Source organism: Mus pahari, chromosome 20 (assembly GCF_900095145.1).
Source record: "Mus pahari chromosome 20, PAHARI_EIJ_v1.1, whole genome shotgun sequence".
Lineage (NCBI taxonomy): Eukaryota > Metazoa > Chordata > Mammalia > Rodentia > Muridae > Mus > Mus pahari.
Genome location: NC_034609.1, coordinates 34817160 through 34843782, shown reverse-complemented (window position 1 = coordinate 34843782; position 26623 = coordinate 34817160). Strand labels below are relative to the sequence as shown.

At 45.2% G+C, this 26623-nt stretch overlaps 1 protein-coding gene across 6 annotated transcripts in view; it reads left to right on the top strand.

Moving 5' to 3' along the window:
- The window catches only part of Wdr59 (WD repeat domain 59), a 72475-nt gene that overhangs the window by 37412 nt on the left and 8440 nt on the right, over positions 1-26623 (top strand). For 2 of the 6 annotated variants that reach the window (XM_029532613.1, XM_029532611.1), the window contains exons 14-26: positions 1067-1231; positions 2823-2918; positions 3075-3231; positions 4321-4390; positions 7013-7166; positions 10539-10595; positions 15927-16060; positions 16777-16858; positions 19573-19685; positions 20895-21045; positions 21159-21231; positions 22882-23008; positions 23157-23299. In XM_029532613.1, coding sequence (XP_029388473.1) covers positions 1067-1231; positions 2823-2918; positions 3075-3231; positions 4321-4390; positions 7013-7166; positions 10539-10595; positions 15927-16060; positions 16777-16858; positions 19573-19685; positions 20895-21045; positions 21159-21231; positions 22882-23008; positions 23157-23299 — 1522 coding nt within the window. The remainder of the gene's footprint in view (positions 1-1066; positions 1232-2822; positions 2919-3074; positions 3232-4320; positions 4391-7012; positions 7167-10538; positions 10596-15926; positions 16061-16776; positions 16859-19572; positions 19686-20894; positions 21046-21158; positions 21232-22881; positions 23009-23156; positions 23300-26623) is intronic. The other 4 variants (XM_021220249.2, XM_029532614.1, XM_029532612.1 and 1 more) reach the window with 3 other exon arrangements.

Below are 26623 nucleotides of genomic sequence, written 5' to 3'. Positions count from 1 at the left end.
GGTGCTCTTACCCACTGAGCCATCTCACCAGCCCCGGCTTCTTTTTTAATTCACAAGTTTTCTAAGAGTACAACTCCTTATGAGCCAAGCATTCAAACACATGAATCTCTGGAGGCCACCACACTGTAACCAGCAAGTGTGGTAGTACACTTCTGTAGTCTCAACACTCAGGGAAGATCATGAGTTCAAGGTCAGCCTTAGCTCTATAACAAATTCTAGACTAGCCTGGATTACATAGTAAGACCTGTCTCAAAAAGAATTAAAAAAACTCCTTTATGCAACTGTAGAGATGGATCAGAAATTAGGTGTACTGGCCACTCTCTCAGAGGACCCAAGTTAGGTTCCTAGCACTCACCTGGCAGCTCATAACTTTAACTCTAGTTCAGGGGACCTGAGACCCTTCCCCAGCCTTTGTGGGTACTACAAGCATGTGGTACACATGCATACAGATAGATAGAAAGTCTTTTAACAGAACGTCTATACCTGTTAGCAGTTACTCTCCATTGCCCCCGCTCCCACCCATCCCACACCCCCATTGCCCCTGGCCACTATTTTATTTTCTGCTATACATTCTCTCAGGAGTTAAGTTGACTTAGGTTATGTCTTTAAACTTCTTGCTTTATTTTTTTTTCATCACAAATTAAGTATACAAATTTTAGTCAGCATTGCAACTTTGAGATGCTTTTTTTTAAAGTTAAAATATTTTGAGTTTGGGGCTGGAGAGATAGCTCTCTGGTTAAGAGCACCTGCTGTTCTTCCAGAGGTTCTAGGTTCCATTCCAGCACCCACATGATGGTTCACAACCTCTATAACTCAGTTCCAGGCAATCCAATGCCCTCTTCTGTCCTCCAAAGGCACCAGACATATGGGCAGTGTACAGACATACCTATGCATATAAAATTAAAAAATAATATGTATATGAATTTATTTAAACCAGTACTAAAACTTAAAAATCTGTTCTGAAGATGAATTATCTTTCACACTCATTTACCTTTATAGGTATTTCCCTTCACTCATGATAAGGTGTGCAGGTGCCTCTGCAGTTCATTTGCTGTTTGTCTTGCAGATGGACGCTGCAGACCGGAGCTGCACAGTGTCCGTGCATTGCAGCAACCACCGTGTGAAGATGCTGGTAACCTTCCCGGCGCAGTACCCCAACAACGCTGCTCCTTCTTTCCAGTTCATTAACCCTACCACTATCACGTCTGCCGTGAAGGCTAAGCTGCTGAAGGTAAGCCTGGGCCCCCAGCTTTAGTGTCTCCTCATGGCTGTAACAGGCCTTGGCGAGCTTGAGGACAAACCTGGATCAGTGGCTGTGGAAGTTGCCCATTCCCTGAATGCTGCAGTTTCTGCTGCATAGCCACTGTCCTGGCTGCCCACTTGGTGCAGTCAGAGGCAAGGCAGAGTTTCTCTGTGTAACCCTGGCCATCCTGGAACATGCTCTGTAGACCAGGCTGTCCTTGAACTCAGAGATTTGACTACAGTACGGGGGTTCTTTACCCACTTTTATGAGGTATGGGTATGAATGTCCTTTGAAAGTTTAATAAAACCTGTTGGCTTTTCTTCAGAAAAATGTCTACAAGTGTTAGATATGAAGGAGTTCATAAATACTACATGCAAATATATGAACGACAACTAATGCCCTTGTGAATTTAGAGCTTTGCATTAGTCTGAGGTTAAGAACTCTGCAAAGCAATTTCACTCATCCAGAAAGAATGTGTATTACTCCCAGGCAAGATATATTTTAAAGCTAAAAGATATTTGATAGTTAGAAAAAAATATATATGTAAGGTCATTTAAATATCTCAGAAAAGGAGCCTTGTGGGTTCAGAAACTGATGTGTGTATAAAATAATTTTAAGATGAATTAATTTTAATAGTACTTTTTTTTAGCCTGACACATTTAGAAAATATTATCATGTTAACATATAATTAGTGAAAATGAGCCGGATAGTACAGTCCTGTAGTCCAAGTACCTCAAATGGGAGGCAGGAGGATCAGGATTCAAGGTTATCTTCAGCTACATAGTTTGAGGTCAGCCTGGGCTACGTGAGACCCTGACGCAACCCCTCAAATGAGATATTTTACACTTTTTACTTTTGATATCAAGCCTTCAAATTTTATACGTGCTGCAGCTGTGAGTCTGAAGGAGGCACATCTCTGCTCCATGCAGGCAGTAACAGCAGTGGTCCCGCTCATGTGCCCGCCTTAATGTGGGTGTCAGTTCATATTTCTAGCACGTGCCTCAAAATGTCACTGTTTTAATGGATAAAAATATAACAATATGTTTTTTTTTAAAAAAGATTTATTTATCTATTATATGTAAGTACACTGTAGCTGTCTTCAGACACTCCAGAAGAGGGCGTCAGATCTTGTTACGGATGGTTGTGAGCCACCATGTGGTTGCTGGGATTTGAACTCCGGACCTTCGGAAGAGCAGTCAGGTGCTCTTACCCACTGAGCCATCTCACCAGCCCCAACAATATGTTTTAATTTTTGCTGAATAGAAGTCTCTGCCCTGGCCTATATCACTCAAAGCAGTCTTCTCTGCAGCCCAGTGACAGTGTTTTTAAAACAATGAGATTTTTCATGTGTGGAAAAAAACTGTATAACTCCCTAGAAAGAGAGAGTAGTCATTCTAGTCTGTCTGAGGCTCTGGAAAGTTCTTCCCTTGAGCACCTGTGGGAACCACTAGAAGCCCCAGGCCTGGCCATGTGCTGGCTCCTGTGCCGTCACGCTCCCAGGCACTTTGCAGAATATAGCCAAGCAGGAAGCATATGGACGGATGATTCTCTCCCTGATGGAGTTTTGGGTCTTTTCCAGATCCTAAAGGACACTTCCCTGCAGAAAGTGAAACGCAACCAGAGCTGTTTGGAGCCTTGCCTGCGCCAGCTTGTCTCGTGCCTTGAGTCTTTTGTGGTGGGGACCATGAACTTGTTGAGCTAACCTGTGCTTTAGTGTCTTGTCGCACTTCTTACCCCGAGACCCTGGCTCCCTTTGTGGCACCGTGCCATTGTTTTGTCACCCAACTTAGAGATGCGCTGTGGGCTCTAGTGTGCTTCCCTTTGATTTCAGAGCCAAGAGGCCAGTGCTTCTAGCAACCCATTTGCACTCCCAGACTCCGTCACACCGCCCTTGCCGACATTTGCACGGGTGACCACTGCCTACGGCTCCTACCAGGATGCCAACATTCCCTTCCCTAGGACCTCTGGGGCCAGGTTCTGTGGAGCAGGTTGGTCTCTTTGTTGTTCTTTGGCTCTCAACTCTGAGGGAGTGTAGCTAAGAAAGGCTTATATTCTGTATTAATTATCAGAAAATGTTTGCTTTTTACTTCCCAAGAACTCAGAACAACATGTGGTGTAATGCTAAATTGGTGTCTGTGAGTATAGCCTAAGAACGTTGACAGGGAACCTGGGGACATGGCTGAGCAGGACAGAGCACTTGCTGCTCTTAAGGGGGACTCAAGTTCAGTTCCCTGCACCCAGGTCTGGCAGCTCACAGCCACCTGACCTTCTAGCTGTAGGAGATTCAGCATCCTTTTTGGGCACAGCAGGCACCTGGATACACAATAGCATACATACAGAGAGACACATGAACATACATATAAGGAAAACAAATAAATTTTTGTAAAAAAGAACGTTTGCCATAATCCAAGTCTTAACTATTTAGTTCCGATCGCCCTGAATTTGTGTCTGCCTAAAGCCTTAATTCTTTTACCTCTCCTAGATCTAGCAGACCCTCACTTTTGTCACAAGCCTTTTATAGTCACAAGCCTTGGCAGTTTATGGAGATGTGCCTCAGGTATACTGAAATAGAGAAAAAGCCTGCCCAGCTTTTTCTGCCCAGCGGTAAGAATGCTTAGCATGTGTGCATGTCAATCCCCAGTACCACCAAATTTATATATACATTTTGAGTACAGTTATTTTTTTTTAAAAGATTTATTTATTTATTATATGTAAGTACACTGTAGCTGTCTTCAGACACTCCAGAAGAGGGAATCAGATCTTGTTAAGGATGGTTGTGAGCCACCATGTGGTTGCTGGGATTTGAACTCTGCACCTTTGGAAGAGCAGTCGGGTGCTCTTACCTGCTGAGCCATCTCACCAGCCCTTGAGTACAGTTATTAATCCAGGCATGGAGGCTCATGCCTTAATCCCAGTACTTAGAATGCTGAGGCTGGAGGCTTGCTATAATTTCCATTCCAGCTTGCCCTCCCTAGCGAGACCCTGTCTCAGAGAACAAAAGGATTACCCAGTCTCGCTGTGGGAGTTCCCATGTCCAGCTCACTGACAGCACAGTGCTCATGTGTCTCCTTTGTCAGGTTACCTGGTGTACTTCACGCGACCCATGACGATGCATCGAGCAGTGTCTCCCACAGAGCCTACTCCAAGGTGAGTCTGGGAGATACAGCAGGAATCTGCATCTCTGAGTCTCTCTTTACAAAGTTCATTTCAGTTCTTCAGTTAAATTTTTCTTTTTCTTCAATTAAATTAACTTATTTCTACTCTACGGTGAAAAAGTAACTTTTATTTGCTTAATGTAATTGTCATAAGCTCACCCTTTCTAGCTCTTTCTGATCTCTGGCTGGCTGGTTCAACTCAGCTGTTCTGACTCATACTCCTCTCCAAGCCGACTGATTCAAACTGGCTTCTCGCTGTTTCTGACTGAACTGCTCTTCTTGGTCTCAAATGAACTCTAGCAGTCTGTTTTAATCTTCTGCCTCCTTCTCATTCTCTGGCACGTCTGTCTTCACCTGTGTTTAGCTTGTTCTCTCTTCAACCTGTCTATAAAAGTGTCTCAGGAAAACTGCATCCTCTCTCCTGTCCTTTCTCTTGAAAGTTGGGTGTATCCTTTCTCTCAAATCTTTCTCTGATTCATCACTTTGTCCCTCAATTAGAAATAATTGTTTGGGATTAAAGGTGTGTACTAAGGGTCTGTCTGTAATCCACATCGGAGTAGATGCTATTGTTTGAGGGGGAGGTTGTCAGGTTCTGCCTTAGACCAAGCAGATGGAACCTTGATTCATGAGGTCTGAGACTAATTACTCAAGGTTCCAACACCCAGTCTTCAAGGGAAACCATGAGGAGTGGTCTGGACTTGGGACCACATGCCCTCGTGGGGACCTTTTCCAGTGAGCAGTCGCTCACTGATGTGTAATTGGCAATGTAAAAGTCCAGAGTTTACTGCTTAGGGACCCACATTCAGATCAAGATATAGAACATTGTCCTGACCTCTAAAAGCTCCTGGTCCCTTTGCCAAGTCCCTGAAGAAACCACTGTCCTGACGTCTGCCACCCTCTTTTAGTTTTGCCTATTTTTAAACAAAATTGAGTTAGGCTTGTGCAGCATGAACTGTTTCATATTTGCCTTACTCTGTTCAGCTAAATGCTACCTAATCTGATTTGAGTGGCTGCGAGGATCAGTAGTTGCATTGTATGAACATAACTCAGGGTGATTAATTCTTCTGTTGATGAATTCTTAGGTCATTTCCTGTTTGGGGCTATTAAGAGTAAAATGAAATATACAAGCTTTTTCTTTCTTTTCTTTTCTTTTCTTTTCTTTTCTTTTCTTTTCTTTTCTTTTCTTTTCTTTTCTTTTCTTTTCTTTCTTTCTTTCTTTCTTTCTTTCTTTNCTTTCTTTCTTTCTTTCTTTCTTTCTTTCTTTCTTTCTTTCTTTCTTTCTTTCTTTCTTTCTTTCTTTCTTTCTTTCTTTCTTTCTTTCTTTCTTCATGAATTTACTAATTGCTTGACCCAAAGAGTGGAATTGCTGAGTCATAGGGATAGGCATGTGGTTAACTTTGAGGAAGTCTGTGCTGAGTGGAGAGGGCATTTTGTCTTCCTCTCAGCAAAGCCTCAGGATTGATTGATCACTGCACAGCTTCTCTCTGTGTTGCCAGCTTCAGCTTCTGTCCCTGTGGTGGGTGGGGAGTATTGCCTAGTGGCTCTGATTAGCATTCCCACAATGATGACTAGCATGTGAGCAGCTTCTGTGTGCTTATCACATTTGGGTGTTGTCTTTTGTGTTGTGTTGCCTGTTCAAGTGCCTGCACTGCGTTCCTTATTTGTGGTAGCCATCTATTTTGATTGCACATCCTTTGCTGAATATATATATGCATTGGCTCTGTCCTAAGGTATGGTTGGCTTTCCTCCCTCCTTAATAATGTCCAGTGATCATGGCTTTCAATTTTGATGCTGCCTAATTCATCATTTTTTAATTTTATGGTTAGTGATTTTTGTATTGTAGCAAAAGGAACAAAAGCCTCAATCTGCATCAAGGTCACAAAGATGCCTGTCGAATCTTCTTCTGGGAGTCTGTAAACTCCTCGATTAAAGTCCATGGTTCATTTCAGGCTCTTTGGTGTGTCTGGCATGGTGTAAGGGTGGACATGTGTTTTATTTAATAGAAATAAACGGTGGTTCCAGCACCGTGTATGCAGCCTGCTTTCCTTTGCATGAAAATGGGCCATCTGTTTCTGCATCCTAGTTATTCTTTAAATCTATACATCTCTCCCCATGTCTCACCACTCTGAATGTAGCCTTCTGTGGTAGTCTTGAAGTTTGGTGATGCAACTTCTTGAAGGTTATTCCCTTTAGTTTTTTGTTGACTATTTTTGGCCTTCACACCTCCATAAAACTGTGTCAGCTTGTTAGTGTCTGCAGTGTCTGCTCATGTTGTGATTGCAGTTACACTGACTCTATGCATCCCTTGAGAGAAATCTGATGTTGTAACAGTGTAGACTCTTGTCATGCCTTTGTATAGTGTTTCTCTATTGTCTTGTATCTTCTTTAGTGACTCTTTTTATTATATTTGTTACTAAATTATTCAACTATTTTTTTTTTGAGACAGGGCTTCTTTACTCAGACTGCCCCTATTTTTTAAATGGTTTTTACATTTGTGTGTGTGTTAGATTCCCCTTTTCTTCCCATGTCCATATTCTCAGTTTCATTAAATGCTAAGAATATACTCAAGTATAGAGAATACAGTCAGTGTAGATAATTCTCATTTCAACCACAGGTCTCTCTCAGCTCTGTCTGCTTATCATACTGGCTTGATTGCACCAATGAAGATCCGCACCGAAGCTCCTGGGAATCTGCGTCTGTACAGTGGGAGCCCAACTCGAAGTGAGAAAGAACAGGTCTCCATCAGTTCCTTCTACTACAAGGAACGGGTAAGTGTCCGAGCCATTGCCTTTAGTTCTTACCCCGGCTGGATTCTCGTTTCCTGTCCCGCTCGTGCCATGCACAGTAGTTAAGTTAGTAATCCTGCCCTGGCCTGTTACTTTCCTAATTAGTTATGCAGGGACGGTCATCGCTCCGAGGCTCTCAGTTGGTCTGCACTACTGTAAACAATGGGTAGATGTGGTTAGTGCTTACACTAGACTGTGAAGTGTATCTTACACTGTATTATCAAGTATACCTTGCTCCCCACTTAAAATCTGTCCTGGCAATCCCCACTAGTTGAATTGGTTCCCATATTTCAAGTAGAATATTTTGACTTTGGGTCTCCCATGATATGCCGATGCCTGTCAGCAGACAGAGTTGCTTCTGAAAGCTGGAGATCTTGATGGAGTTGGAGCTTTGCAGTCGTGGGTAAAGCTGATCCCCAGAAGGGTTTCCACTTCTCCTTAAGTCTGCACTCTAAGGTCTCATTTGAGCGGATTGGCTGTACAAGTACTATGTGGACTTACCCTTAGTATTATTATTTTTTTTAAACATGGGGTCTCACTCTGTAACTTTGCTTGGCTTGGAACTCAGAGAGATCCACCTGCCTCTGGCTCTTGAATGCTGGGATTAAAGATGTGTGCCACCATGCCCAGCTTTTCTGGGATTCTTAAGGATGCAGTGACCCTAAAGTACTTAGCATTGAGCTGGCAGGAGCCTGCAGATCTGGGGAATGCCTAGAAGTCTGTGTGCTGTCAAGCTGAGAACCAGGCCTCAACACTGACAATCTAAACAGTCAGTATTTCTGCCGCACAAACGTGGCCTTAAGAATTCTTCACCGTTTCTCACACAACAGGGATAATGACTGTCAGTAATAGAATTTGCTTTAACAATGGAATCATTTAAAATCCAAGTGATAGTTTTTCCATCAAGTATTGCAAGTGTCCCCACATGTGTTGCAGTGGAGTGTCCCCCAGCTCCCACTGATGGCTGACCAGCTCTGACTGTCTTGGGGCTTAGGTGGCTGACATCAGGGGCAGCAGCTGACATTTGGGACTGACCAATCTAGGGCAAAGCCATCCAACCAAACAGGGATGTGGCACGAGTTATCTTCATGCCTGACTTCAGCCCTCCACACTCCCTCTCCCCAGCTCCTGGATGGAATTCTGTCCCTCTTTCTATCATAGACCTCCCTCAGGCACCCACCAAACTCTATCCCCCCCAAGTCATTTCATCAAATCAATTAGTTCCTTTCCCCCCTTTTTCTGCAAGGCAGCTGTTACCTGAGTAGATTTGATAGTTGGGGCAGTTAGCTGGCCTAAAAGCCATGTAAACTTACTGTTAGGTAAATGAGGGCTTTACTTAGTATTGGGGCTAGTTTGAAGAGACCCCAGAGTTAGAGGCAATTCTGGATGCCCCTTTGATTCATGTCATGGGCTGCCACCCATGCTTGCAATTTGATTGGCTAAAACAGACTATGTGCATATTTGACTTGGTGCTCATGTAAAGCCCAACTGGTAGTCAGTGCCCGAGCTTCCGAGCCAGGCACCAGCGATGCCCGAATTCATAGTTACAATGGTCTGGACCCTTCCCTGCCCACTCTATGTTCATGAGGAAGCACCAAGAGAGCATCCTAGCAGCTAGAAAGGACTGTGAGATTTCAGTGTGGGCCAGCTCCTAGAACACTGCCTCTCCACCGGAAATGGGCTGTTCTAGTCTGCTCTGATAAGGAAAGTAGCCTTTAAGGTTTATTTTATATAGCAGCCAAATTAAATGGGGAACACTTTTTTTTTTTTAATCACAGTATAGCATCAAACCTTTGTACTGATGTATACCAACCATATGCAAGTGAACTTAGCTGGCCATAAATGTGTAGCTTAGAGAATTCACAGGCACCCTAGTCAAGAAGCAGAACATTGTAAGACCTTCAGGAGCCCGAGGGGAGGGAAGAGACATTTTAAAGAATGGCATATAATAATTGTGGGCACTTGCTTCTATTTAACCACTTTTGGTCTAAAGGTTTCATGTGGTTCAACGTATTTAAGATGTCCAAAACAAATGTCAGTTGTTTTGTGATTAATCTGCAACCACCTTGCCTTCCCTGAGGCTTCTTCATGCATTAGTCTGTTTAAACAGAGCAGGCTGACTGACTGGAGCACTGGGAGCCCCGTGCTCTCCTGTGTGTGGCCTTGTCCTCCTTGTGGAGGCTGGTGAGTCCGTCCCGAGCACTGTTTTCTCCTCAGGAGAAGCACATCCGTGTTACCTACCACTTTTGCTCTGGAAGTATTTCCAGCTAACTGAAGTTTTCTGTGTCCACATTTTTCTCGTGTGTACTTGACTTCTGCCCCTGAGAGTATTCCGAGAGGGGGGGCAGAAGGACCGAGATGGGCCTGCATTAAGGCCTAGCAAGGAGCAAGTGCACTGGGCTTGCCGAGTCTCGTGCAGCGCCTACAGACTGTGGTTTATTTCTCTCATGTTTTTAATCTGCCCGACTTAGGTTGAATTTGCATTCACCCAGTGTTCTCTAGATGAAATTATGTTTGCTACTAAGAACTTAAGTATAAGGGACCTAAAGACTTGTCAAATATCATATAGGTCAGAAAGCACAGCACAGATTAGGCCAAAGAAATATTATTTATTCTGGATCTTCTGATTAATATTGAGCATTGACCTATAGGCATTTTTCAAATTTTGCAGCCTCTCATCTCTGCTTCAGTTTACGTTACTAAAATAGCTCTGATGTAAATAACTGAAGAGGCCTTTAAGTTAGTTGAGTAGGATCTGATCTCCACGATCAGTACGGTAATACTGCCTACCCCATGCTGGACCCTGTAGACTAGCTGGAGTGCCTTCCTCAGCTTAGCTCCCGGGTCCCCTGGCATCGTTCAAGACATGGTTTTGCAGTCTTGGTGCTAAGACATTCAGTCACTAAGCTGCTCCCCAGCCCCACTGGGAACAGAGCCTAGGAGAAAAAGAGTGCGCTCTGCTGTGTTCTTCACACCTGTGAGGTGATGGGGAAACTCTTTGCTTGTTTCTCCACTTGCAGCAGGCCCTTAGCCCTGCCAGAGTCCCTCATCCCTTCTTCTAGGTTCCTCTGTTAGAGCCCTGTTGGCAGCATCAACCTCCTTATATCCTAGATAGTGACTAAGGGGCAACAAAACTGAAGCTGGGCTTGAGGCAGGTGGGTTGGGGGAGGGGAGGGGCAAAAACCCCTCTACCCGTAGGCTCAGCCTTTCCAGTCATCCCAGTTCCCATTTGAAGCATATATACTTATAATTCCATCAGATGTGGGGGAAACTTTCATTTTATTCTATATTTTTCCCTTTTAATTTTCTTGGTGTTTTTCTTCCTCTTCCTGGGTGTAACGTTTTCACGCACAGATGTCTCCTCGCTCTGCCCGGCGACGTTGGTCCATACAAGCAATTAACGACTTCCCGGTACTGTGCGCTGTGCAAATGCTCTCCTTGACTAATCCTGTCTCTACCAGAGGCCCAAGAATAAAATGCCACCTGCCTGGCTTTGAGGAACCTGAATGATAGGCTGGCTGGTGTTCAGGACCAGCGGCAGTAAATTTTTTACCTGGGGGACCAGGCACCAAGGACTGCCTCCTTGCCAGTCAGGGTATTTCATATGGGGAAACATGTAGGGATCACTGATGGGCTTCTTTTCGAATGAAACTCACTACTGGGTTCTTGGAAGGCACCGTGACCGAATGGCTTCAGCTCACCTGATACCACTTGGGGCACTTCTGCAAATTGCATGGAGCTTTCACAAGCCTGCCTTTGGCATGGGGGGAGCAGAGGAAGATAGAAGAGACTTTTGCCATTGAGTCCTGTTTTACAGCCTCTGTCTGGTACAGAGAGGGAAGACCGACTTGCTTCATTGGCATGCTATATGAGTTGATTTTATCCTTTGGGTATTTTCTGGAGCAAATTTTCCTTCTTACCCTGGTATTTTGCATTTGTACTTAAATTTGCTATGGACGTTCTGTGTTCCTTCCTCCTTTTCCTACTCATTCCTATTGGCCATCTCCCCTCCTCTGTCTTCCTCGCCCACCCCTTCATGTTTTAGTAGTGCCAAGGCATCCTCACAGCCTTGAGGCCTGGAGTCCATTTTATTTGCTATAAAGAATGGTTAGAACAACACATCAACACCCCTTTCCTATAAAAACCAGTTGAAACCAGGAGCCTGAGTAGCGGGAACCACTTCTCACAGCTTGCAGGTCGAGCCACCAGCGAGGCCTCTTTTCCTCAAACGTTTGCTTCCATCCGGCTCCCTTGCTGAGTTTCGCTGGTTTCCCGAAGCCCATTTCCCACCGCTCTTCACATAGGAGCTCATTTGGCTTCCTGCCCACTCTGCTGATTATGCATTGTTGATGGGGTTGCTGCGAAGCAGTTGGTGGCTTATTCTTGGGCTAATTTTACATTTAACCCATTTACTGGCATTGATGTTGCCTCCGATTGTAGCAGTAACAGTAGTGGTGCAGTCATGAGCTGGCTAGTGCTTGCCACTCAGTGGCTCCCTCCCTCCAGCCCCCTCCTCCCTGTCCTCTTTGCCATCCTCCACAACCACCTCCCAGGATGTTCACAGGGTTCTCCCAGAGCTTATTGTGCAGTAACCTGTCTGCCTTGCTTTGTCTCTCTTCCCTCAGTCTCTTCCCATGTCATCTGTGAGGAAGGGCGTTTTCTGTTGATGGAGCACTAAAAGACCTTGTCTCCCAGAGGTACCCACTTATCAGTACAGAAAGGAATCTACCTCGAGACCTCTCAGAATGGGACTGGAGCAGTGCAGGAGGGCAAGGGGCAAAGTTTTAGACCATGGTGCCCTCCCATGACCTGGACAGAGTAGCCACACCTCAGCCTTATAGCTCCTGGTTCTCCACAAGCAGAGATCCCAAGAGAAACCTGGCAATGTTACTTGACAGCTGTACAGACAGCAAAGACACCTAAAGTACTTCAAGGTATTAAAAAGAAAGTTAGGTTTAGGGAAAACAGATGGGGTAGGAATGTTTCTTATTACTCAAAGTTGTAGGAAACTCTCTGAAAAAAGTTATTCATCTTCTCATCAGGGACATCCAGGACCTAAGGCCCTAACTAACATCTGTTTAAAAATTTATCATATCTTCATTTAGGAAGCCTTGTTACAGTTGAATTTCTAGAATAATTGGCCATATGGTGGCTCACTGAATGATCCCGCTAACCTGAAGGGGAGACATTAGAATTGCCATGCTACAAAACTAAAAATGAACAAAAGCGCAGCGGCCACTGCTTTGCTCCTGTGGGATTTTGAACAGTGCCTTACAGTTACTCTTTGCTAAATTCAAACAGATAAACAAACCAAAACCCAACAGAAATGAAACCATACTGCACTTTTGCGTTTGTTCCATACTATTCTTAGACTTTTATCCCTGGGGGCAGCTAAAATCACAGTGACCTTATGTTGGGGAATCTCCTCCATTGCAGGCTGAGATAGCTGTGTGAGGTTCCACAGTCGTCTTGTAGACATCCAATATGTATCAGATGGAAATTCCTGGAAGTGTGTTGTTTGGAATTGGACAGACTAATTTCCATAATTCAATGAGGGATAATTGCAGAAGGTTGCGGAATACCACTGCCTTTCTGTTTTCAAGGAGTTGGCAGCTCAAATTTGTTTGTTTTACTGATCTCTATAACCCTGCAATTGGGAATGTCTGTAGATGGGAGAAGAATCGTATGACATCTCTTTGGACTCTGATTTTTCTTCCTGATGCCTCATCTTAATAAACTCACAAAGGGTCACATACACAGAAACATCCATACACAGGCAGGCATGGCATATTCTTAAGCCTAGCTGGAAACCCAACGTTCTTGTCTAAATCTGGCTTACCCAGGGAAGACACTGTGTCACTGTTCTCTTAAAACTAAAACCTCACAATAGAAATCCTGGTAAGTACCTCTGTTAACAGCCATACAAACAACAGGGACTCCTGGAGCGCCTGCACAATGTTAAGGAGAAAATCAGGCCTTCAGCAACCTACCTCGAGTTAGCAGAATACACTCACAGTGCTTGAGAGAGAAGTGACTTGAAAAGTAGTCACAGAAGGTTGCTTTAGGGTCAGCTTCCCCAGAACCAAGTGTCAGCATCTTTATGTCCTGACACTGATCTGCTTAAAGACAGACCACACTACCCACACTTTACTGGCACATCAGTGAGGGCTTAATTTTTACCTTTGTTGATTCTTAAAATCACAGTCAGTACTGAAAAGCAACCCAGAAGTTGACCTCTGCACACACACACACACACACACACACACACACACACACACAGGAGCATAGCAGCTTGATAGACCTATTTAAATTTCAGCTCCATAACCGTGACCTTGTATAAGGTTCAAGTCTCCATTTACAAAATGGAGGTTATGCCCTATCCCATGGAGCTGCAGTGGGGCACCTGCTGGCTCGGCATGAATAGTCCAGAGCAAGAAATAACACACACTAACACCAGGAAAGTATGTAAATCCTAAATCAAATATCGGGACCCTTGGACTTGTTCCAATATCTGTTGCCAAGTGAGCTAGTCTCCTTGCAAATGAGGTGCTCCCGGCACATGAGCCTTCATATAATTAGTAAAATGCTTTTGTTAGGTTAACTTTCAAAGTCAGGGAAGCAGGGTTATTTTCAGTGCACTCTAAGAGTCTGCCCTTCACAAGGTCTCCATTTCTTTCAGTTGTATAATTAGATGAGCTTTTGTGAGTTGTTAAACTGTTCAAGCTTTTACACCCCTCCCCCCCCTTTTTTTGTACTAAGGAGCTACAGTGACTTCATGTTCACAGTGTTTTTAGCAGCCTTCTGTCAAACCCAGAAGATACAGTAAATGATCATATTCCCTTCCAAACGGAATCTTTTTGGCATAGAAATGAAAAGGGAAGCTTTTTACACTTGTGTGTGTATGTGCACTCGTGTGCACATGGGTAAACTCGTCACTCTTGGAAGGTCAGAGGACAACCCGTGAGGGTCAGTTTTCTCTTTCCACTAAATGGGCTCTGGGGATCAAACCCAGATTGTCAGGCTTGACAGTAACTATCAGCCGCCAGTGAACGAGCTCACATACTCAGACCTGTGGGTGTGTAGTTTCCGGCTAATTAAGCATTTCTGTGCTGCTCTGTAGGATAGCCATATACTAAGTTACCCCTGCAGATGGCCATGCATAGCATGCTCCTGTGGCTACTTCTGTCTTGTCTCAGTTAACACTGCCTGGCTCCAGCCCACTCTGACATGTCCTTCCCTTATGTGAGTGACCCCACCTGGATAAAAGGATAGTAGTTCTGGAGTATGGACATAGTTCGTCTTCAAGAAATCGGGGCCTGTAGGAGACTGGAGGCTTACCCCAGAATAACAGGTCAAGGCTCCCCTGCCCCCCCCCCGAAGAATCAAGAGGTGTGAATAATTATGATGAACAATTCATAGGTGCTTCAGCTGACCTACTTCACTTATTTGTCTGGAACCCAGGTGGCCCACATTTAGTAGGACCCAAGACATATTGATTAGTATGGGAAGTCGATTCAGTGGGCATTTGGAGCATTGGTTGAAACGCCTGAATTTAGATGTAGACAGATTCCTGAAAGAGTAATTATATAAAACTCACAAGTGGAAACGTGAATGGTGGTGGCTCCTGACCACTTACAGTTATTCACAGTAACTGCAGTGTTTTAGGTTGCAGTGTTAAATAAGTCTATGCAGTTTGCATCTGTGTCTTCTCATTGTACCCTTACTGATTTCAGATTGGATAGCAGAACTCAGCATTAGCCAATAAGCACAAGAAAGATGGATGGGTATGAGACTAAATCCACAGCAAATGATTAACTAGGATTAGCTTGTCTAGAGCCATATTGAGCCAGAACACACGGTACCTTAGTTTTCTGATGTCAAAATGCAAGCCCCTTTTAGTTGCTCCTTATGCCTCCCCCTGTTGATAAATGTGTTGCTCCCTTGCTTAAGCAAGTGTTTTTGGTGACCTCTTTTTTAACTTTTGGAAATAAAATAGGACATTGCTCCCATGACTGGTTGTCTTTTTGAAAATGCCAGATGGGGTGACACTCTGTGACTTTTTTGTTTCCCACGACATTTCCCATGCCTCACAGCCACTTCCTGGGTCAGCTCTGGGAGCTGAAACTCACGCCCATGGTCTCCCATGTCTGTTACTCATTCTCAGAAATGACCTTCAGAAATGATCGCTTGTAGAAATAATTCAGGCCTGCTACAAAAACAAGGTCTTATGTTACCTAGTGTCTCCGTCTTCATACATTAAGCTTTGCAGAGCCCACGCTGTCATGTCTGAATTAAAATAACAAACCCTGTTGAAACTGTCTATGAAGAAAAAAAACAAACAAAACCTTTGACTTGTTTCAGGCAAGAACTTTGAACCTAATGCTGAACACCCTAAAGTCCCTCTTCCCCGTTAGTGGGGGGTCTTTACTAACTAATTCACCTGCTATTTTTAAATTAATTAATTAATTAATTCTGGCTTCCTGGTATCTATTTTTGAGCACCTGCAGAATGTAGATGGCCCTGGAGTAGGTGCTTGTTTCCCCGTGAGGATCTTGGATCAAGAGCTTTGGGCCATTTGTTACCCTTTTATTTCCTACAGATGCTGATTTCATGTAATTGTGGGCACGATGTAATTTAAAGTCTCTGAAAATGACCAATGACCCAAATATGATGTACTGTGCAACTGTAGGCTCCCACTCTCCAGAGGCCCCGTTAGTCACATCCGTTCATCATCTCCCCTAGAAATCGAGGAGGTGGAAGAGTAAGCGGGAAGGCTCCGACTCGGGCAACCGACCCATTAAGGCTGCTGGCAAGGTCATTATCCAGGATGTCTCGGGCCTCCTTCCCGTCCATAAGTCCCTGGGAGAGCTGTACATGTAAGTCCGCGGGCCCAGGCTGCACGGAGCACGGCGCTGGGGAGCTGCAGGGCTTTGTAAAGTTTTGGACAACTTGGGGAAACTCGGTGTATTAGCTTCTTGTTGGTGACTGACAAATTGCCACAAACTGTGGCTTCAAAGAGTGTACATTTCTTACCTCACTCTTTCTGTAGGTCAGGCACCGAGCTTGGTGGGCCCTCCTTGCCCAGGATCTCACCTAACTGAAAGCATGACCTTGGGCCCACTGATGGTCTCTGCCGAAGCTCAGGGTCCAGCAAGCTGAATTTACATTTTTTTTTCATTGAAAGGCAATAGGAGTGGAGGCTGGCCTGTAGGTCTTCTAAGTCCTTGAACATGTAACAGAAAGTGTTTTCTTTTGAAATATACCCACAGCACAGTACTTTTTAGATGCAAATCACAGTTAGTTTGCACACATTTAAATCCCAAACCTTGGGAACTCAACAGAGAAGCTGGTAGCTAATTAATATTTTTCTTATTGCTTCTTCCTGAAAGCGGTGAGTATTTCTGGTCCCCCCCCCCCCAGGTGGGAAACCTCAGCCCTGTAGCACCAGCTCTAATTAACCCTTCCCTCCCTGTCATATAGAGGAGGTATTTTGAGTGACAACCAAAGGGGCACTTTCTAGGCTATTAAATCAGGAGGAGTTCTTGGGAAGTTCAAGTAGAAACCTTCTTAGTCTTATTTGTTTTAATTTCAGATTGAATGTGAATGACACTCAGGAGACATGTCAGAAGAATGCTACTTCTGCCATGCTTGTGGGAAGGAAGGACCTTGTCCAGGTACTGTCGGTCCCTGCTGGTGACAGTTGTCAGCTAGTGACACTGATAGGTGTGCCCCCTATTTGAAGTTTCTTTTTTATTTTCTTTGCCAGTCTGTCCTCCCTCCCTCCTTCCCTCCCTCCTTCCCTCTCTCCCCCTCTCTCCTGGAACTCACTCTGTAGAGCAGGCTGGCCTCAAACTCAAGTCTGCCTGGCTCTGCCTCCTGAGTACTGGGATTTAAGGTGAGTGCCACCACTGCCACCTGTGGGTAAATTTTGTTATTTGTGCTAAATGGGAAAGATCCTTAAGTGGTTTGTTTTTTTTTCCCTTAAACTACGTATGTTTATTTTTCAATGCCACAGTGATCGTTGTCGCCTAAATTTGAGAATCTGTACCTTTGTCATTTCACCTCAATTACTTTTTTTAATTTTTTAAAAAATATTTCATAAGAAGGTTTACCAGAGGGGGCTGGTGAGATGGCTCAGTGGGCAAGAGCACCTGACTGCTCTTCCAAAGGTCCAGAGTTCAAATCCCAGCAACCATATGGTGGCTCACAACCATCCGTAACAAGATCTGACGCCCTCTTCTGGAGTGTCTGAAGACAGCTACAGTGTACTTACATATAATAAATAAATAAATCTAAAAAAAAAAAAAAAGAAGGTTTAGCAGAGTGTACTTCAAGGTAGAGATGCTCAGTTTAAAACATGACTTCATGGGGCTGGAGAGACGCAGAGAAGACTGGAGCACTGGCTGCTCTGATAGGAGGCCTTGGTTCAAATCCCAACATCCATGTGGTGGCTCTCATCTGTAACTCCAGTCCCAGGGGATCCAGCTCTCCCTTCTGGCCTCCTCTGGCACCAGACATGTGCATGATAAACATACCTGCAGGCAAAACACCCATACTTGTAAAATAATAGTACATTTTTAAATAATAAAATATGACAGTATGTGTAAGATGTCAGTTTCCTTTATCTCTGGAGGTTTCCATGTATTGTTCTTCTTTATTGAGACATGGTCTGCACATCACTAGTCTGCCCACATACAGTGAGACACTTAGTGTTCCTAGTGTTGTCAGAGCTCTCATTAGAAACCGTTCAGAGTGTTTTTATCACCCATAAAAAGAAACCCTCGGCTTTCAGTCGGTTCTTCCCATCAGCCCTGGGTAACTGCCAGGCCTGTCCGTCCTGTCTGTCTTTCTCTCTGTTCTCTAGTTGATGACAGGGCTGAGCTTTGGAAGTCACTAGCAGCTCTCCCAGCAGCTCAGAGTTTCCTTCATAACTTAAGTGAGTCAGCACGGAGTCTTTCCCTTGATTTTCATTTGATTAAAAACATCCCTAAGAGAGGCCCTTGGTCCTGTGAAGGTTCTATGCCCCAGTATAGGGGAATGCCAGGGCCAGGAAGCAGGAGTGGGTGGGTTGGGAAGCGGGGGGGGGGGGGAGGGGGGAAGGGCTTTTCAGAGGGGAAACTAGGAAAGGGGATAACATGTTGAAATGTAAATAGAGAAAACTATCTAATTAAAAAAAAGAACATCTCTAAGATTTCCATTCATCTAGTAATGAATATCACATCATCTCTCCCAGAAACCCTTTAAAAAACAAAAAAACAAAAAAACAAAACTCCCTCATGGATTTAATCTATTTCCGTCAGCCCCACCCACCAGACTCTGAACACCAAGAAGGCAAAATGAGCTAATAGGAATTTACAGTGGAGGCCAAGGCCAGCTCAGAGTCCTGGAGAACACTCCAGGCAAGTTCTCTCAGGCCCTCAGCCATGGAGGGGTTTATAGTGTGAGAACCACAAGAGTTTCCCCCACGGGGGGGGGGGTGGTGGCAAAATCATTGAAGACTGTCCCACCCCAAAGAACATTCTCTCAGCAGGGTACGGCTTTTCCTTCCTGTGTGTATTCCCCCTCTTCCTTATTCTCTTCCTGCACATCTCTTCTGTTCCTCCTCTCCTCTCCCTTTCCTCCTTTTCCTTTTCCCTTTCCCCAACTCCTCCCTCCCAGTACTTTTGTGACAGAATTGGTATGGAAGGCTAGACCAGTCTCAGTGATGTGGGGAGACTCTTGTCCTCAGGCGGGCTCTGTTTGACCTCTGGGCCCTGACAAAACCAAGGTTGTTTAGTTCTTGGCCTGTTCTTTAGCTTCAAGAGGGCCCTAAAACTTCTGTAATGGAGGTGCCAGCGTTCTCCACCCACTGCACAAGAGAGCAGGTCCTCTGTGGGCTGTGGGCTGCTCTGGTTTGCTCTCTGCCAACCGCGTTCACCAGGGAAGCTTCAGGAGAGGCCAGGAACACTGAAGAAGCTGGCCTTGGACTGTGATGCTGCTTACTCTGTGAAGCTTGCTTAGTGAAGGTTATCCTTCCTTACATCGGTTGGCCATGTAGTGTGGGCTGGGGTAAAACTCACGGTCTAGCCTCGCCTTCAACTCTTGGCCGTCTCAGCCTGCCAAGGGCTGGAGTTGCAAGCGTGAGACTCCATGTTTGGCTTTTAATGAAAGTTTTAAGGCCAGTGTTTCTCAGCTTTATAGTATCCTCAGTCACTGAGGACCCTGTTAATACATCAACTTTAATGCAGTAAGGCTGAGTGGGGCCTAGAATTCTGCCAGCCCCGGCCGTTTGCATCCTCATAGTGAGGTTTTGGGCTGTAGGAAGAGGGTAGACAGATGGGGCCCCTTTGCAGGGTCTGTTCATCTCCTCTGTGGTTTGAACTTGAGCATCTTCCTTTGGTCTGTCCAGGTTTGGTCGCTGGCTACAGTAGCTACAGATCTTTGCCTTGGTCCGAAGTCTGACCCAGATTTGGAAACACCTTGGGCTCGACATCCATTTGGGCGACAACTGCTGGAGTCCCTGTAGGTTCTGAGAGTTAAAAGTGAGGGGAATGAGTGGAGGGGTTGTAGGTCTGTAAACACATTCAATGGTCCCTCCATGGTGAGGGGAGCAGAGGCCAGAGGTGTGAAGGGAAGAAGGCCCTTTGTGTTTAGCATAGAAAGGGCCTCTGTGTAGAATGAACTCTGGCAGCATGAGGCATTTGTCACTCAGAAGAGTTTGAAACCCTTATGAGTCCCATGCTCACTAGAGTGCTTTAGGCCTTCACTCACACCACTGGGCACACGGGCCTTTGGGCTCTGGAGATGGTAAGTATCTTCATGGTGTTGTGTGGTTTGGCCCATGGGAACAAGGACAGATCTGTGTGTTGGTATTCACGTTCTATCAATACTAAGATCCTGTTAGACGACAGCTCATAAAAGCATCAGATTTATATCCAACTTATTACTCCAAAATACAGCAAGTCAGAGCATATAAAATAATGTTTAAGGCATTAAGTAAGCCACTTAGATATTGTTCCTCACAGTGAGGCCCAGGGCCCTGGCAGAGAAACCCCACTGCTTCAGGTTGAAGTTTGCTTCTCTGCTGGTTGAGGCTAGACCTGGGGCAGCTGATCATGCTCCCATTGCCTCTTCCAAAGGTAGGGTTATAAAGCTTGCTGTAGTTAGCTTAGAGACGCCTCAAGACAGAATCCTTCTCAGTCCCTACGCTCGGATTCCAGCGTGGTGGTCCTGAGATATAAAGGGGAGGAAACCTAAGGTAAACGTGTTCCTCGTCATTCTCACTTAGTCCAGGAACCAGACATGGCGTGGTGACCGTGTTCTCTGAGCATCTCCGTGTAGTATAAGGTCAAATAAAGGACACACATAGAAACTTACCACAAAGCTGTTCCTCCCCCATCCCCCAGAGCTGGGGAGACTGAGAGAGCACAAGAGTGTGTGGACCACCTCTCTCAGGTGCTAGGTCAGTCTGCTTGATTCTGCAGACGCTGTGTTGTATAGCCCATGCCTGTCTGCCAGACAAAGCTATCTAGGTTGCTCCTAACAAAAGTAAATGGGACCCATCTCCCAGTTGGTGAGGCCTTGGATCTGTAGGAAGTCCTGTTTCTGACAAGGTCGAGGGGGAGGGTGGAAAAATCCTCCATCCTTGCCCATAGTAGGAGTTTTATGGCTGCTAAAGTCCTTCCCTCATTCCTAATCTTGGTTTCTCCTTTCTCCTCCCATATTTTACAGACTGGCTCACTATTGCCAACTCCGAGATGTTCAGACCTTGGCTATGCTCTGTAGTGTGTTTGAAGCCCAGTCCCGGCCTCAGGGGTTACCAAACCCTTTCGGGCCTTTCCCTAATCGTTCTTCTAATCTCGTGGTGTCCCACAGCCGCTATGTGAGTTCACAGTCTCCTGGCTTCCCTTGAGGTCTGTCCCCCCAACCCTCCCAAACATAACTTGGAAGCGGGCTAGTGTTCTAATGCCAGTGTGTGTTCCTCCTCCTGTCTAGCCCAGCTTCACCTCCTCGGGGTCCTGCTCCAGCATGTCAGATCCAGGATTCAACACCGGTGGCTGGAACATAGGTTGGTTCGGGAATCACACAGCCTACACTGGACTCTGGCTGTTCCCAAGGCGTCCTGAGGGCTGTTCACATGGAAGCTTCGTGCTGTACATTCTCCATGTTTTTCTCTCCATGCAGTGTGTCAGGGACAGGGTCGGCAGCGAGGCATGGCTGTGCATGTTGAGTGCATTCGGTTTCTGGGAGGTCCTCGTGCTTGAGAAGCTGCAGTGGGGTTTACGCCAGTCATCCCTACAACCCACCCCTTATCCTTCCACGTGCTTTATCCCCACATCTCTACCCACGGTCATCTGCCATCTCCACCATCCAGCTCGTCCCATGTTTCCTTTCAGTGGAGAGAAAGAAAGCTGGCCTGAAACCAGGAGGCCATAGGGTTTCTTTAATAAAGTAAATATTTTTGTATTTCCTGGATTAAAAAAAAATTCAGACTGGGTGTGGTGGTGCACGCCTTTAATCCCAGTACTCTGGAGGCAGAGGCAGGCAGATCTCTTTGTGTTAAAGGCCACTCTGTCTACAAAGCAAGTCTAGGACAGCCAGGGCTCTGTTGCACAAACCCTATTTCAAAAACAAACAAACAAACAAAAAACACAAAGAAGAAGAAAACCCCAAAACAACAACAACAAAACAAAACAACTTTTTTGGGGGGAAATGATCTTAATTTTCGTGATTATAAAAATAGAACATTAGCCAGGTACAGTAATATACACCTGTAATCCCAGCTTCTTTGGATGCTGAGACAAAAGGGTTACCTAGCCCAGGCATCTGAGGCTCCTTTGAGCAACATAGTAAGACCTTGCCTCTTAGAAAATAATCCCAGCACGCAGGAAGTGAAGGCAAGAGGATTGAGAGTTTGAGGCTAGCCTGGGCTATACAGAAAGATACACCTACTCTCAAATATACATGTCCAGTAAAGAATAAAAACTATCAGAGGAAAAAAAAGTAATGATTGCTGTCTCAGTATCTCTCACTTAATAATTCCAGAATATTGTCTTCTCTTCCCTCACCCCAACCCGTGTGTGTGTGTGTGTGTGTGTGTGTGTGTGTCTGTCTGTCTGTCTGTCTGTCTGTCTGTGTAGGGGTAGTCTTTTGGTTTATGCTGTTTTGCATTCTGCTTTTATTTTTTTTTTTAAGATTTTTTTAAAAAAGATTTTATTTATTTATTATATGTAAGTACACTGTAGCTGACTTCAGACACTCCAGAAGAGGGCATCAGATCTTGTTACGGATGGTTGTGAGCCACCATGTGGTTGCTGGGATTTGAACTCGGGACCTTTGGAAGAGCAGTCGGTGCTCTTACCCACTGAGCCATCTCACCAGCCCTCTGCTTTTATTTTTATCACGAGCGTTTTCTTATGGCATTTAGCAGGCCTTTATAACGAATCATGGCATAGAATCCCCTGTATTACTACGTCACAATTTGCTTGGCTATCATGTGTATTTAATCACCAGGCTCTCCTGGTGATAAATCCCTAGACAATGAGGTAGACTAGGAAAGAGGACTGTAGGGCTCCATCCATCTCTCAGAGCCTTGAGTTCGGCTTATTTGACTTCCAGAGAATCCAGTGGACACACAGTGGTGCGTGGGAGGTGGGAGGGGCTTCCTATTTCTGTGCCTCCCCGGCTTCCATCTTTCTTCTCTTTTGCTTTTCTTTAGCAGGAAGAGAGACAGAACACCTGTCTTCACCTTGGGGAGAGTCTTCGCCAGAGGAGCTCCGCTTTGGGAGTCTGACCTACAGTGACCCCCGGGAGCGGGAACGAGACCAGCATGATAAAAACAAAAGGTAGCCATCTTCCCTGTGGCAGCTACAGAATTCTCAGCTTCAAAATCACACTCGGGCTTCACGAAGGTGGAGTTTAGGATTAAACACCATTAGGTAGCGAGCTCCCTTTTCTCCTGAGGAACTGACGGGACCTTTTGGGTTTATCCAGGCTCCTGGACCCTGCCAATACCCAGCAGTTTGACGACTTTAAGAAGTGCTACGGAGAGATCCTCTACCGCTGGGGTCTGAGAGAGAAGCGAGCAGAAGTGCTGAAGTTTGTGTCCTGCCCTCCTGACCCTCACAAAGGGATTGGTGAATATAACTTTATGTTTCCTGTCACCATTGGGATGGCCCTGGACTTTGTTTGCCCATAACCTTAGGGTGGAAGGTTGAGCTCATTCATAGGCAGTAAATTCTGAAGCGTTTGAGTCTTTCCTAAACTTTTGAAAATGGCAGCTATATAATCATACAGGATTCACTTTCTATCATGATGGCATGGCTTGGACATAGTACTCAATGTGAATAGGAAGTAGAGGTGATTACTCATACAGCTCTTGTTTATCGAGTCCATGGTAAGCACAGTGGAGCCTGTGGCAGAGAAGAGGGGAAATTTAAGCAATTAGAAATAATGGTAGCCGTACTTTGGCTGGAGAGATGGCTCAGAGCTTAAGAGTACTGGTTGTTCTTCTTCAGGAACTGGGTCCAGTTCCCAGCACCCACATGGTGGCTCACTTTGGTCCATAACTCTACCCAGGGATATGAAGCCCTCTCAGTGTTGTGTGGGTACTGCATACATGTGCTTAGCAAGCAGATACACAGGTACCAGAACACCCATTCACATAAAATGAAAGAAGTAGACTCAGCAGTGGTGTCATCTGCCAGCATTCGGGAGACAAGTAAATCTCTGTGAGTTTGAGGACAGCCCGGTCTACAGAGTGACTTCTGGGACAGCCAAAGCTACACAGAGGAACCCCATCTTGAAAGCAAACAGAAAGAAGTACACTTAGTATCATTGCATATAACTCAGATATGGATTGAGGAAGAGAGACAACGCTTTAGTGATGCCCTGGGTTTCCAGCTAGTGTGCTAAGCTGAGCGTGTAACAGTGTTAAACACACAGAGAGAAACAAATGGGAGAACTGGAGCTCAGGGTCTCCAGGGGCGTCACAAGTGGGGCTCTAGAAAAGTTACTTTACAGTCGGTATGTAAGCCTGCTAGAGTGCGAGTATTATCTAGGCATAGTGAGGTATGCCTTTCTTTAAGCCCGGCACTCAGAAGGAAGAGGCAGGGGGATCTCAGTGAGTTTGAAGCCAGCTAGGGGATACTTAGTAAGACCCTGTCTCAAAAACAATAAAACATCACAAAGGCATATTTATGTGGGAGCTGAGGGTGGAAAAGACGAATGCAGGGAGCACGGCTGAGGGGCTTCCCAGCCTGTACCCTCAGAGACATGAGCACTCAGCGTCCGAGAGGAGGACGAGAACTCAGTAGACTGCAGTGAGTTGGGGAGAAGCCAGAGTTTTCTCCCTGCAGAGATTTCCTACAGGAAGGAATGGAAGACATCCGAGGGAGCAGACTGAACTCACACTGCCTCCCACCCTCCCGAGACCCTGGCAGGCTCTGCACAGGGACTTTTTGAAAAGGTGTTAACTACACAGGAAGAAGTAAGATTGGCAATAAATTGGAAGCCAGGAAACAGGCAAGTTATTGGCAGCAAGTTATTGGTCTGAGCAAACCAAACCCTGAGCTTTTAGTCAGAAAACAGGCCATTACAGAACCCTGCCATGGCTTAGGAATCGGGCCTACCTGGTGCTCCAGGAGGGACTCATAGTTGAAATTTAAAAGCTGGCCTTGTTTGATGGCCCTTGGAGGATGCTCTAGTTGCCCTTCCCAGGTTGTAGATCAGGCCACGAACCCAACAGCAAACTGTAAGCTTGTTCTGCAGAGAACAGAACCACGTTTGCAGATTGGATAGCTCCACCTACTGTAATGAGTGCAGAAAGATCAGGAACTCAGAAAGCTTCCAGGAAAAGAAAACAGCTCAGCTATGAAAGAAGAGAAAGTGAATGACATCAGCTCTGACAGCTGAACATGGGAAACTCAATGGCCAGGCAGCAGACTCTCCAGAATTTTCAGGAAAAGGATTTCTAACCTAGAATTCTGAGTTATCAGCCACGTACGAAGTAAATTTTGGGTGTACCTAAGAAGCAGGGCTAGATTTAGTCCAGGAACTGAAGGGATCAGAAAATTGATCACCATAACAGACCTAGAGAGAGACCAGTACCAACAGGTGCTCCAGGAACCCTGGCTCCAAGGAGAGAAGCTGAAAATATGTCAAGTGTATTTCACTGTTCAGTATATTTATAGAAGACACAGACATCTGAGGGAGAGTTTGGCAATGAATTATTGATAAGTACATAGCAAACTAAGCAAATGAAAGAATGAGGCAGTTACTAATTCTGGGAGAAACAAAATGTGCAAGAAAGGAAAAGTGTCGTAGACATGGCTTGAATAATGTTTGCTTAGGTAAATAATGTATGAGCCAAATGTGGTCTAGCCACAACAGAGCGAGAGAAGGCAGAGCCAGGCGGTGCTGTCTGTGGTCGGGGGGACTGGAGGGAGAAGGAGTTTCCACTCTGGGAAGCCAATAGACAATGCTTGGATATGATAGTTAAGAATTCACTTTGTGAAGCCGGGCATGGTGGTGCATGCCTTTAATCCCAGCACTTGAGAGGCAGAGGTAGGTGGATTTCTGAGTTCAAGAGCAGCAGCCAGGTCTGCAGAGTGAGTTTCAGGACAGCCAGGGTTACACAGAGAAACCCTGTCTTGAAAAACAAAACAAAACAAAAAAACAAAAAAAAAAGAAAAGAAAAGAAAAAAAGAATTCACTTTGTGTTGGGCATGGTGGGATAAATCTTTAGTCTAGCTCTTGGGATGCAGAGGCACGTGGACCTCTGAATTCTAGACCAGCCTGGACTACACAGTGAATTTCCAGCTAGCTAGGGCTACAAAGAGAGATCCTGCCTCCGATAGATAGATAGATAGATAGATAGATAGATAGATAGATAGATAGATAGATAGATAGATAGATTAGATAAGATAGATTGATTTTTTGCTCACCTTGACAGCATATAACACTAAAATTGGAAGAGCTGTAGATAAGCTTAGCATGACTCTTGCCCAAGGAAGATAAATTCATAAAGCTTTTACTGTTTTTTTTCTTTGTTTGTTTGTTTTGTGGTATCCATTTGGGGAGCTTGGTGGGGGTGAAGACAGTGTCTTCTATATGGCTGTGACTGTCCTGGAACTCACTCTGTAGACCAGGCTGGCCTCGAACTCACAGGGCTCTGTTTCCCTCTGCTTCCTGAGTACTAGAACCAAAGGCATGTGCCACCGCGTCTGGCTGCATTTCCTGTTTTCAGTCAATCTATCATGGGAATCCTTGCACATCAGTGATTATTGCAGCATAATTTATAATAGCTTAGTTATAGAACCAGCCTAGGTGTCCTTCAGCAGAGAGTAGATAAAGAAAATGTGGGCCTTTAATCCCAGCACTTGGGAGGCAGAGGCAGGTGGATTTCTGAGTTCGAGGCCAGCCTGGTCTACAGAGTGAGTTCCAGGACAGCCAAGGCTACA